Source organism: Solanum pennellii, chromosome 2, assembly GCF_001406875.1.
Source record: "Solanum pennellii chromosome 2, SPENNV200".
NCBI classification, from domain to species: Eukaryota; Viridiplantae; Streptophyta; class Magnoliopsida; order Solanales; family Solanaceae; genus Solanum; species Solanum pennellii.
This window is the reverse complement of record NC_028638.1, coordinates 10,715,802-10,729,893: the sequence shown is the minus strand read 5'-3', so window position 1 is coordinate 10,729,893 and position 14,092 is coordinate 10,715,802. Positions and strand designations below refer to the sequence as shown.

The window sequence follows — 14,092 nt, the reverse complement described above, 5'->3', positions numbered from 1 at the left end:
ATTTGTATTTGGTGGATTTTACTTATAACAATAGTTTTCATTCATCCATCTCCATGGCTCCCTATGAGTCCCTGTATGGTAGGAGGTGTAGGTATCCTATAGGGTGGTTCGAAGTGGGTGAGCCTTCGCTTCTTGGTCCCCATTTGGTTTATAAGACTTTGGATAAAGTTCATATCATAAGGAACCGGTTGCAAAAGGCCTATAGTCGGAAAAAGTATTATGCCGATTATAGGAGGAGGGATTTGGAGTTTGAGGAAGGTGACAAGGTGCATTTGAAAATTTCACCTATGAAGGAGGTAGTTAGATTCGGCAAGAAGGGGAAGTTGAGTCCTCGTTATGTGGGTCCCTATGAAATTTAGCAAAGGGTTGGTAAGGTTGCCTATGAATTGGAACTTCCTAATAAATTGGCTTCGGTTCATCCGGTTTTCCATGTTTACATGTTGAAAAAGTGTGTCGGTGATCCCCGTGTTGGTGATCCCCGAGTCTATTCTTCCTATTGAGGGTCTTGGTTTTAAGTATAACCTCTCCGATGAGAAGGTTCCGGTTCAAATTCTTGATAGGAAATTAAAGAGGTTAAGTAATAAAGAGGTGGGTTCCGTAAAAGTTTTATGGAAAAATCACCTAGTTGAGGGTGCAACATGGGAGGCCGAGGCCGACATGAAGTCCCGTTACCTTCATCTTTTTTATTACTAAGGTTATTCATTCTTTTTAATAAAATAAATATGACTAGAAATTGAAGTTTCTTGATTTTTGGTGAAGTCTTGTAAAAATATGCCTTTTTAAATTTGCATTACAGTGAGTTACAGTGAATTTTGTGCCTAAAACTTGAAATTTTTGCCTTTTGGTTTGTTTGAGTTATATTGTGCATTTTGACATGGTGAGTCTTAGTGAAAGTTTATGTGACATGTTGATTAGTTGAACTTTGTGCTAATTGACTCATGTAAAGTATGTTGAGCTCATGTGTGTTGTGAGAAGGAAATGTCTCATGATGAAATGTTTGAGCCTTATGGGTGGTAATTGAAGTTTTGAAGTTTCCTTGTTGAAATGATATGATTTATGTTGTTTTGATATTGTTAATTGGTTGGGATGCTAGTATTGAGATTATTACTTCTTTCAAAACAATTTTAGTGTCATTCGGGGACGAATGTTCCTAAGGGGGGGATAATGTAACATTTTGAAAATTCAAGACTTGTCTTAAAGCCTAACATAGGTGTCTTGAGGTCTAGACACTGCTTTTAGGACAATTGTAATGAATATAAGTCATTTAAGAGGATTAAGAACCAAAACGTCTAAGAACGTCCATGACATTGGAAAATTCGGTTCAAGGACGTACTAGCGTGCCTTAGCCTATTTGACTAGCTTTTTGGAGTCGGAAATTCATGAAATTAGGTGGAAGGGTGTATAACATATGTTAAATTTGATTCGTGGTTGAAACGTCCGTGTACGAATCCCCACGGACAAACCAAGGGTCCTTGAGGAGGACCCTAGCACGTAGGGGGCAACACTGCCTGAGCAGTGTGCAACCACGAAAGCGAAGGAACGACTCGTGTGTGGATCGGCGTGGCGTCGATGCGAACCGTCGTCCCACACTTAGGCAAAATGGGGAAGACCTCTCCTGCACAATTCTCTGACCAAAACGACGAGTGTGCAGGACAGAGGGGGGCCAAGTCGTCGACTCACAGAGGGCCCGTCGTTCAGGTTCTCGTCTGTGAGAGTAAGTTTTCTTGCACGTTTTTAAGTTAATTCATTTAATTAGTTAAGGGGTTAGGTGTTTAATTAGGGGTTTAAGGGAGTCTAATTAGGTTAATTAACCCCCCATATAAAGACCCCAACCCTCATTAGTCTAAACACAACTCACAAAATAAACTCTCTTCCTTCTCTCTTCTTTCTCTCTCTATTGGCAGACACCATTGAAGACAAGCCAGGGGGAGGTTTTGGGGGCTGTAAAGGGACGATTTCACCATCAAAGCTTCATAAAACGTTAAGGTATTGGATCTAATTCACCTTTGAGACTTTTTTCCTCAAAGACCTCCTTCAAAGTATTTCTAAAAGTTGAGTTTTCAAGTGGATATCATCAAATTATAAATTTGATGTTATGAATTGAATTGTTTGTGGTTTCTTTAGCATATAATCAATAGATTAACATGTATTTTAACTTTATAATGATGAATTATGATGATTAGGTCTAAATTGTAGAACATGATCCTTAACCCTTAACCCTTTTGATCTTGATGTGAATTAGGTTGTGAATAATTAAATTGACTTGATTATTGGTTAAATCACTATTAGATAATGTTTCTACACTAATAAGGAACAAATTATGGCGAATTGTTGTTTTCCATACTAGTTCTTGAGAAGTGATCTAGGTTATGAGAATTGACCTAAATGTCTTGTCTTGAGTTGTGATCAAGTATTGAATTATGGTGTAGTGATTCTTCTAGCCTTATTCTCATGTTTGTTATTGAATTATATTGATGTTATGACCTATTGGGTTGAATTATGGGTTGATGGTAAGACCTTGGTGATGAACTATGAAGGAGACTTGGTAAGTCTTGTAATCCCTATTCCGTACTTCAACTTGTGGTTAATTGTGATTAAGTCATGATGTTGTGTTGGAGTATGCCTTATTTAGGATTGATAGGGTGGTATGATGTCGAATTGAAATGTATTGATTTGGTTGTGAGGTTGATTAAGATGTAAATGCTATAAGGATGGTGATGCTTATCAATGTGCCTTATTATGAAGTAATATGTAATGTGTTAACCTCACTTATATGAATTGCAATGTAAGGACTATAATCATGCAATTATTAATGAGCTATGATGATGATTATTATATAAGGGCTAGGCCCTATGACCTAAACTAAGTTATGATTGTTAATAAAGACTTAAAGACATTTCAATAAAGGGACTTAGCTTAGCACCGAGTAAACTTGACAATGGGAGGTGATGACTTCCCAAAGAGGAAGGTTCACCCATTAGTTCTACATGTGATGTTGACTTCCCAAAGAGGAATACTCATCCAATAGATTCCCATGATAGGAGACTCCAATTACCAAGTTGTTTGAAGAGGGACTATACTATGGCTTAGTTCTTGAACTATGTTGGCCTCATAGGAAGACTAGCTAGTGGATCCACCTAGAAAGCTACGTTTATGATAGGTTTTACTTTGGCCGTTAGACCACCTTCCATCGATGTAAGGTTTTACAACACTGGATTCCACACTTAGCTCAATTGGTCTATGTCGGCTAAGGCAAGTGTTCCCTAACTAAAATGAAGTAATGAAGTATAAACTAACTAAGGTGACTAGAGGGGTTTGACTTAGCCTAGGTAGGGGTATGGGACTCTACCTATCCCTTGCACTAGTTGGCCTTGATGGAAGCTTTAGGAAGTTAATATTATGTACATATATGATAATGATGTATATGATGACAATATGTTGATGTCAGAATATGAAAAGTACTATGTGATGATGATTATCCTTTGGAGCATGTAGTTGGATTATATTGTTAAAAGTATGATGTTATGTATCCTTAAAGGTTAAGTATGTGAAGTTGCACATTGGTTATGGTTTCTTGTTGGGGCCACTTGATTGAGTAAGGTTATGGGGCTTTTCTTGGTCATTGCACTTGTTGACTTGATAAGGAATAAAGAGTAACTGTCTTTCTTGTTATGATATGATTAACTCTTATTCATGCTAGTGATGTTATTCCTTGATGATAGAGTCGTAGTAGATTATGGGTTCAAGTATATTGATATGCATATTACTTGTATGAGTTAATGAGCATGTTTGGTTGTTTGGTATGACTTGCTTGTTTATGCATGAGATTTTTAAAGGGTAAATTAGCATGGTTTAATTAAATGTCCCTTTTTAGCATGTTTTGATATTATATGTGCATATGGTCTCATACTTAGTACAAGTGGCATACTAACCCCATTTTCTCCCTTTTTCCAAACATTTTAGGTTCTGATTGTTGAAGGATCATTCGAGACGACTTGAAGAAGACTTGGATATTCTCTACCATCCAAGTGGGTAGGTCCTCACTTTCCGAGGGTGATGCCAATATCTAGCTTATAGAGTTGTTTTGTTTCTATAACTCTTACGTTCATTCTATCTTCATTTGAGTACGATTGTTTAAGCCTATATCTGGCTTCTTTACATTGATGTAGGGCTATGTCCAAATTGCTATGATCGTTTAGATGGTATGAGATGAGACAATATTTGAGACTATATTCTATCTTATATATATGTATGTGCAATAAAAGTAGAAGGCTATGTAACCTTCCTATACGAAGGGTCTATGTATACTCGATACACATATATTATGTGTATGTAGAGGTCTATGTAAACCTCCAAGTAGATGTAATGAAAATTTTTAATTTTTCCGCATTTGTTGGGTTTTATTTGTCCTAAATTTCTTACCATAAAGAGGTTTTCCTTTTAGGAAAAGGTTTTAAATTGACTAATCCTTTTCTTGTAGGAAAAGGTTTAGGACTCTATAAATAGAGGCATGTTCCTTCTAACTTAATCAGCATTCACAATGTAGTCTTAAGGGTTTTGAGAGTTTTGGTTAGGGGGAGAATTTATGGGTCACAAGCTTGATACGTTATCACTTGTGTGAACCTCCCATGTATTCCGAGTGATTTGGTTGAGGTTGTTTCCCTCTGTATTTGTACTCTCATATTTATAGTGGATTGCTCATCTCCTTTGTGGACGTAGGTCGATTGACCGAACCACGTTAAATCTTTGTGTCTTTTGGTATATTTCTCGTTGTCTTCTTACTCGTGGTCTTTCGAGGTTTGCTTTGCTAGCTTCCGCATTTACACCTGCTTATTTCCGGTCCTAACAGCATTTTCGACTTATGAATGTAATAATGTAAGACTAAGAGGTTAGTCTTAGTCCTCAAAGAGGACGACGATGCCGATTACGTCTAGGCGGTAAACTATGGATGTGATACATTGTATATTATGACTATTCAAAAAACTTTAGGATACAATTATATGTAAGTTGAGACTTAATTTGGAATATAAAAAATGTATTCATGGTTACATTATGTAACTTTTTTGACTAACAAAGCTTGTGGAAAATCCTTTCATATTAGTAGTAAAAAAATTGTTGAAATTTATTTTTTAGCTACATTATAAAAATTCTTGTGATTGATAATGTTTATGTCAGTATTCTTCAATTTGTTGCAATGAACTTTTGTAATTATGACTAAATATATATGTAATTATAAGGAATAAGGCGATACATCTTCACTTTTTATAGCAAAATTAAAAATATTAGCTATAATTTATGTATGTCATGACAAAAAGTTTGAAATCATAGCATTGTGAAAAAAATATTTGTGGCAAATGCTCTAATTTTATTTTATTTTATTAATTTGTAGTTTAATACAAGTATCATTTCCACAAGATTTAAAATATAAAATAGCCACAAATTTTAAATTTTCATAGCAAAAGAATATGTCATTTGCTACAATAGGATATACTGTGTCTACAATATAAAATTTGCTATATATTTGATTTGTTGTGGCAAAAGAGTAAAAATATTTTGCTACAAGTATATATTTTGTAGCAAGAATTTTTTTCTATTATAGCCACAACCCAATATTTTTAGTAGCTATAAGTATTAGTCCTTAGCCACAGATCATGTAAAGTTTGTAGCTAACTTTTAGTCACCCTACATCTTGCCACGAATGCTACGAAAAAATATTTTGCGGCTAAAGCGTTTAGCTATGGAAAATTTCATATTTAGCTACAATTTGTTTTGTAGCTTTAAATGCAATTTCTAACATGGTATTTATCACCAACCAAGCTACCATGATCAAGCATCCTTGCAACACATGACCAAGCTAAACATGGTAGAGCTTACTTCCTCCACCCAAGCTAACATGGGATTTATCACCTCAAGATACCATGAGTAATTCAACCCAAGCTTCCATGACTCTACATCTCAAGCTACCATGAGTATTTCAACTCAAACCTTCTTGAGATTTACTATCCCAAGCTACCTTTGAGAACTACCATCTCAAGCTATCACGAGAATTCACATCTCAAGCTATCATGCCTTAGTCTCATCTCATCAAGTCTATTATACATGAAGTGATCATACAATCCATCTTTGAGTTAATCTAGTTCATCATGTCTTAATTCATTTTAGGTTCTTAGGTCAACCTAGAATTCATCTATGTGAGAGAACTTGCTTCCTCTATCATGTTCATGCCTAACTGTCGAAGAGAAAGAAAACATATCCCTTCATAATGACTTTACCCCCCAAAGCCCTAGCATCAATGTCATAACAACCCATAGTCGATTATTACCTTCAATTCATTATGATCTATGTTCAATTTCATGCTTAGTTCACTCAATTGGATCATTAGAAGGTAAGTCTAGGCATACACGATCACATAGGTTAAGTTCTAACTTTACAAGTCAAGACCAACCTAGATCAATTAAGCCTAGTTCAATTCATATCTAGGAGATTCAATCATGATCAAATAGCAAATAGTACAATGAAATTAAGAAGATCAACTTAGAACCTTCATCTTCCCTAAAATCACCATGATCACCTTCAACATTAATTACTACAATTCACCATAAAAACCTCATGAAAACATCACATAATCATCATATGAACATAATTGAATGCTACCAACTAGATTGGGATCACAACCAAGCCTTATCCACAATGTAATCACAACCCTCTCTAGATTGGTGTTCTTTGGATTCACAATTGAGGAATATCCAGGAGACTCCATGAATGGAAGAATCCATGGATGAATAAGCTTCACATACCTTAGATTAGAGCCTTAATCCTATCTTGAATCCTTGGTTAATTTGTCCTAAGAGCAGCTTCCAATTTTTCTTTTTCTTTTTGTATGGTGTTCTTGGGAGACTTTTGGAGAGGGAGAGGTTTTGATCTTGGAGTCAAATGTCTAAAGGGGTCTCTTATTGTTTAAATACTCATAAAATACCTAAAACCACCTAATTTAACCGCCCATGCATTTATTTGAACATGGGGTGAATTTCCTATTCACTCCTTAAGTGACCAGCGTGTTGCAGGAAAATTGCAGGCTCCATCTATGACCTGCAGTCGACGGCTCCGTCGATGGAACGACTGCTCCGTCCTGCAGGTCTGTCGTTTGCCATAGAGACTCTTCAAAATGGGGGCTTGAGCTCTCATTGTAAGTATGGGGCTACGCCTCCAATCGATGGGTCGTTCCTTGGACGACGGGGCGTCGTTTCGCCATCGTTGGTTGACACTGCCTTGGGCAGTTTTTAACTACAAGTTGGGTCCTCCTCGAGGACCCTTAGGGTTGTCCTTGGGGAGTCGTACCCGGACGTTTCCACCCCAAATACGTCCGTCTAGATGTTAGGAAACTTTCCTATCAATTTGAGCCCCAAACACTACATAAAACCTCTTGAAACATACTAAGGCACACAAACACGTTCTCAAGGCTAACTTTCGAACGTATTGGACGTTCGACCTCCTAACCTTCCAAACTTCACATGCTCCCTCTAAGCACTAAAATTAGTCATTTTAAGACCTTGTAAGCTCATGACACACACGTTAGGCTCTATTTGGACCTAATTCATTTTGAGGTCCTTACGCAAACTCTTTATAGAATTCATACTATTTTTTAGAATTTGAATTGTTGACAACAAAATTAATTATTTTTCTAAGAAAATTTAATTTTTTGAAGATATCATCAACTACTCTATTTCATATAACTTCAAAATTAGAAATTATAATTTTAAAAGAATCAACAAATTGTCCGAAAATTAAATAATTTAATTGAAGTCGGATAAACAAACTATATGATACTTCTGTATCATCTTAAAACCTAATGAGTTTATCAAATTGTTTGAATGTTAGAAAATATTTAGTTAAAGTTTTAAAATTAAAGAGAGTAAAACTAATAGTAGTAAAAAAAATGTGAAGGTGTGGTAAAAATGGTGACATTGAAATTGAAAAGTTTCAATGGAGATGACAATGAATTTTTGAAGAAGAAAGAAGAAAGAAAGAGAAAAAAGAAAAAAAGAAAAGAAATTAAAATAATAAGAGAATAAGAAAATGTATTTTATAATAAAGTACTTGTAAAATAAAATTATATTAGTCATTTTACGTTGTTAACTCTCTTTACACCTCTCTCTATGCCAGGCGGACGGAAAAAAAATATAGTAAAAAAGATGATGCTTAATAAATATGCTCTATCTAAAAAGAAAGAAATATTTTGACGATTAATTTCTTCTCAATCATTTTAAAAGGTTTTAAATTCAAATTTATCCAGGGTTCTAATTTATTTATTTTGGGGTTATTGATCTCCTTGCTATAACCCATTGTCGAAATTCAGATTTCTGCTCTCTGATATGTACTCTGTAATCTTAGTTCCTCTTTGACAGTCCCTTCCCTTTTCATTTGTCTTTACGTTGCATAACAATTTATTCAAAAATTATTTTTTAATTTGATTCTATGTTTGTTATATAGCAGAGGTATTTCACAATGAAACAAGTAAAACTTTTGATTTTAGACCCAGAAATGTGAATATATATATATATATATATATATATATATATATAAATTATTGATATTTGTTCTTCAATTTGACTATTAATGTGCTTGAGTGACTCCAGAGTTGACGTGTTTAATTGAAGCAAAACTTAATCAAAGTGTTCAAATAAAATAGTCTGACAAATTTAAGCACTTGATTTTATATTAAGCTTTAAATCAAACACTTGCAATTTCTATCTTACATAATGGTGTACTTATCAAGATACGCATGTCTTAAAAAAAATTTACTTTCAAATCAAAAAATCAGAAAAATAGAACCAAATCGATGATTATTTTTTTCATTTGGTTTGATTTTGTTTTAGAAATTTAAAAAACCGACTAGATTGATTTTGATTTTAACCAATAACGAATCAAAACCGTAACACAAACAACCCTATTTCATGAGTTTAGAAATATATATATTTACTTCTTTTTAATCAACCGGACGAATAAAAATGCTCATATCTTTTTTAATAAAATAATTATATGTTATAATATACTTAGTTATGAATATACTAAGTTGGAATCGTAAGATTAGAATTTTCCTTGTATAAGAGGTATAGATATTTAACTTTAAAATATACAAAATGTATTCAAAACTGATTCAATCATATTATAGAAATATTTAATGTAGTTAACTCAAATATATATTAGGTATGGAGTATGGGGGACTAAGGGTGGACCTACGATGGGTCAAGTAAGGTTCATATGAATTCATTTTGTTGAAAAATAATATAGTGTATATGTATATTTAATTAATTTTTAAAATTTTATAGGTATATATAAAATTTTAACTTCACTTATCACAAGTATAAGTGATGAAATGAATTCATTTTATTATGTCAACTTAAATTCGATTCTCGCTGAAAATCCCGAGCGGTCAACTAATGGAGACCTTATTCATCTATAATGCTTTTCTCTTGAGACATTTATCATTATCATTGCACTAGAGGATCATCATTTATGATATATCATTGGTCAAAGATTCATAGTTTTATGATATCCCCAACTGTAATGAAAATATTTATTTATCTTAAAAAAGTCTTGTTGGGTCTTAACTGAAGACTTTCAAACATTTACATCCCAAGCAATTGACCAAATAGTTTATTTTATTCTTTTACTTTGTGTTGCAGTTTTCTAAAGCAAAACCTTGTATGGTTGGTGTGACAATACCAACATGTTTAACTTTAAATTAGATAATTCCAAAGCAGAGAATTTAGATGCTTCTCCTTATATGGGCGAATGATTCGAGATTCTTTTACTTGTTTGAATTTGATATATATTTATTTTTTATATATAATATATATTTTCAAAGGTTTTACTTAAATATATAAGCCTACTCAAAATTAATACATATATTTTGGACACTTTTGAATGCCATTAGCTAAGTTTATATGATATTTATTTTGCTGAATATATAATGTATAAATTTGATTTTTAATATATTAAAATTACAAGGAGAGAGCGACATATATGGGGTTAAATCATCTATTCCCCAAATTTTGCAGGGTAAAATGATAAATTTGATATGTTAATAATTATTTTTGTAATTGATGTGTCAATTTAAAAGTGAACAATTAATAGAAAATAGAGAGAGTAATTTTATTAATATAAGTTAATTAAAATCAAAATATAGAAAAATCTTGATGAATTGATTACTTGAAAAGTGAGTATTTATAAGAGTCAAATATAAAAGAAAGAAGACTTACAAATTTGAACATATCACGTGAAAAATTAAAATTAAAATACTATCTAAAAAATAAAAAGTAATTTTTTTAAATAAATTAAAAAGGAAATAATGTTATTATTTTTGAAACGGGGAAGTTGGAGATATTACATGATGGAAATGAAATAATAAGAGATGGAGTGTGACAGATAAGTGCTTATCTGTCTTATCATGACTACTATATATAAACCACACACAGTCTCCTCTGTCTCATTAACAAGTTGATAAAAATGTTTCGATATTTTTTCTACATCTATTTTCTTGGGTTTATAATTTCAATTTTATTAGGAACATCAAGAGGTGACATTAACAAACAATTATTTGAGGAACAAGAAGCAGATCGTGTAATCGAGTTACCCGGTCAGCCACCAGTGAGTTTTAAACAGTATGCTGGATATGTTACTGTTAATGAGACCCATGGAAGAGCACTTTTCTACTGGTTTTTTGAGGCAACTACCAACTCCAGCAAAAAGCCCTTACTTTTATGGCTCAATGGAGGTTACTCACTATACACAAGTTCATTTTATTTCTATAATATAGTCTTTGCTTATTCTATTTCTGGATGGTGTTTTTAATTGTTTGGGAACACAAACATGACTTCATTAAACTTTTTCTTTACAAAATTCATCTTTTTGGTTATCAAAAACTTTTACTTGTGGTGAGGATTTCATTAGTAATCCCCCCTTTCTGTTCAATTACGGTGATTCACTATTGATTTTGCACACATTTTAAGAATAAATAAATAATACTCTTTCTGTCCCTATTTAGTTGTTTACTTTAGAAAAGACTTACATATTAAGATAACAATAATTAATATAGTGAAATTTACAATTTTATCTTTATTAAATATGATTTTAAGAAGGATGAATTAAAACTTAGAAATTTTCAAAAAGTTAAATGAGGATATAATAGGAAAAAGAATTGTTCTTTCTTGATTTGTCAAAATGGACAAGTAAATAGGGACATTTAAAAGAGGAAATATGAACAAGTAAATAGGACAGAGGAAGTATTATCTCTTGAATGTATTGAATTTTATGCTTTGAGAAATATATTAGATATTGACCAGTAATAATTAATAACAAAAATGAATTGTCTTTTGATTTACTAAAATCAAACAAGTATTATTGAATAAATATTTTAGTATTATACATAGATAAAAATGGATGAAGGTAGGAATAAATAAATATTGGGAATGAAGGTTGAAATTTAACATATTTGGCCATGAGAATTTTTCAATTTGTTTGAAAAAATATTTCATTTTGGTCTAATTTAATAGTGTTTGACTATGAAAATTGTAAGTTTAATTTAAGTTGTATTTGGAATTCGGAATACAACCTAAAACTCTGTTTTCCCCTTTTTTACTTTTTTCATTATTTAAGTTATTTTACTTTAAAAGATTTCTTAATTTTTTATTTCATAAATTAACTCTATTAAATTACATTCTATGTTCAAATGATATTTATAATTATATTTTAAATATCTTAACGTAAAATTATGACCAAACACAACTTTTAAGTTTTAACTTTAAAAATGCAAATAAAGTGATTTTTCTTTTTGGTTTTCTTGGTCAAACATAAATATGACATGTCATTGTCTCCAACTATATATGCTTAGAAACAAAGATAAGCAATGAAAGGATACTAAAACATAAAAGGAAAAAAAAAGTTTTTCCAAGAAAGGCAAATGATTATTATTATTCACTTGCTTTTTATCACTTTGAACAAAAGGAAAGAGTGATTAAATGTTTACGAGACGCCATTGAAGTTGTCCCATATTTGTTTAGTGGTGTGATAAAATATTTTAAAAGTTTAGATATCTTTATGCAAATATAGAATAACTTTGATGGTGTCTTTATGTCTTTTTTCTTAACGTGCATTGGGTGTTTATATCAAGTTAATGCAATCTTTATTATTATATGATTTAATGAAATAAAATGAATAATAAATTTAAACACATGACATGCTTATATTAACTTATGTAAACACTCAGTTCGGATAAATTTTACCCGAAGTTTAACTACTAATAAATCAAAATCAATGTTTTTTTTCCAGTTTTTTCTTTGTTTTTGCTTCATTATGAAATAAAAAAAAGACAGATAACATAATCTTAGTAACTCAATTGGTTAGTTACCTGACTTTTTACCTTATTGACGAAGATTTGTAATCCATTTCCCTATTTCACTTTTGCTATACATACCCCTATGAAAATAAGAATTTCAAAATTAAAAGAAAAAAGGGACTAATTGATCATCTTGGTTTTATTTACTAGAATTGTATATAATCAATGTATAGTTGGTATTATATTTAAATTTTTTTGTTCAAAATAATTGAATTGATCAAAGTAGAAAAAGGACATTTGAATTTTTTTTTCCTTCTTTATCCTTTTCTTTAATGAAGTTTGATATTTTCAAAGAGATAAATTGTACCACTTACAAAGTCATATTTATAAAAAAATATTCTTTAACCAGAATATTTGGCCAGAATGATAAAATAACATATTTCACAGGTATTTCACACTAATGAACATTATGTGGCTCTTATTTTCAGGCCCAGGATGCTCCTCCATTGGGTATGGTGAAGCAGAGGAGTTAGGACCTTTCTTAACACAGAAAAATAAGCCAGAGCTCAAGTTTAACCATTTCACTTGGAATAAAGGTAAATAAACAAGAGCAATTTATTAATAATAAATAATATACTCCATTATCAAATAACTAAAATAATGTTGTAAATCAAATCCGCAGCTACAAACCTATTGTTCTTGGAATCCCCTGTTGGTGTTGGATTTTCATACACAAACACCTCCACTGATATCAAAGAGCTTGGAGACACTGTTACAGGTAAAAAAAAATAATGGTTACTTCTTTTTAATTCCAACAATTATTTTGCTTATCTTTTTCCTTTTATTTATCAGCCCAAGATTCATATAAATTTCTGGTCAATTGGTTTCGAAGATTTCCACAGTTCAAGTCACATAAATTCTACATTGCTGGTGAAAGTTACGCTGGTAAATATCCACATTAATTTCAAACATCTCCTTTTATAAATAAAAATAAATAATGTAGTTAGTTATAATACATACTCCATTGAATTTAATTATTCAGGGCACTATGTTCCCCAGCTAGCAGAGCAAATCTTTGACAACAATAAGAAGGTCAAAAAAGAGGATCGCATAAATTTCAAAGGATTCATGGTATGTTTGTGTTTACCAACTCAATCAATCAAGATTCTAATGTTGTATATGTCTGTGTCGTTACTGTCTTATGGAACTGCAGATCGGGAATGCATTGATAGACGATGAAACAGACCAAAAAGGAATGATAGACTATGCTTGGGATCATGCAGTGATATCAGATCATTTGTACGATTCCATTAAAAGAGTTTGCAATTTCAGCTTGAAACCTGTAGGTGATGACTGCGACAATCTTCTAAATCAGTACTTTGCTGTATACAAAATCTTAGACATGTACAGCCTTTACGCCCCCAATTGTGTTAACAGCAACTTCAGCACACTTCCAAACTCCTTATCAACAATTGTGAGTATCTTATTAATTACACAAAAAATTCTTATCACATGTGGTTAATTACTAAAAATAGAAACATGTAGGATGGATGGCTCAAAAGACCTTTGGGGTACGATCCTTGTCTCTCTGATTACACAGAAACTTATATGAATAGACCAGATGTTCAAGCTGCACTTCACGCAAATATCACCAAAATTCCTTATCCATGGACTCATTGCAGGTCAGCAATATATATATATATATATATATATATATATATAATACTTTTAAACTATAGCTTTTTTTTATAAATA

The 14,092-nt window shown here is 31.9% G+C and overlaps 1 protein-coding gene across 2 annotated transcripts in view; it reads left to right on the top strand.

Moving 5' to 3' along the window:
* The first annotated feature begins 10,469 nt into the window (after positions 1–10,469).
* LOC107009037 (serine carboxypeptidase-like 34) overlaps positions 10,470–14,092 on the top strand; it is a 4,853-nt gene continuing 1,230 nt past the window's right edge. Inside the window, exons 1-7 of one of the 2 annotated variants that reach the window (XM_015208294.2) lie at positions 10,470–10,777; positions 12,826–12,933; positions 13,020–13,115; positions 13,190–13,282; positions 13,380–13,468; positions 13,551–13,811; positions 13,883–14,019. In XM_015208294.2, coding sequence (XP_015063780.1) covers positions 10,510–10,777; positions 12,826–12,933; positions 13,020–13,115; positions 13,190–13,282; positions 13,380–13,468; positions 13,551–13,811; positions 13,883–14,019 — 1,052 coding nt within the window. In that variant the 5' untranslated portion in view covers positions 10,470–10,509. The remainder of the gene's footprint in view (positions 10,778–12,825; positions 12,934–13,019; positions 13,116–13,189; positions 13,283–13,379; positions 13,469–13,550; positions 13,812–13,882; positions 14,020–14,092) is intronic. The other variant, XR_003576302.1, reaches the window with a different exon arrangement.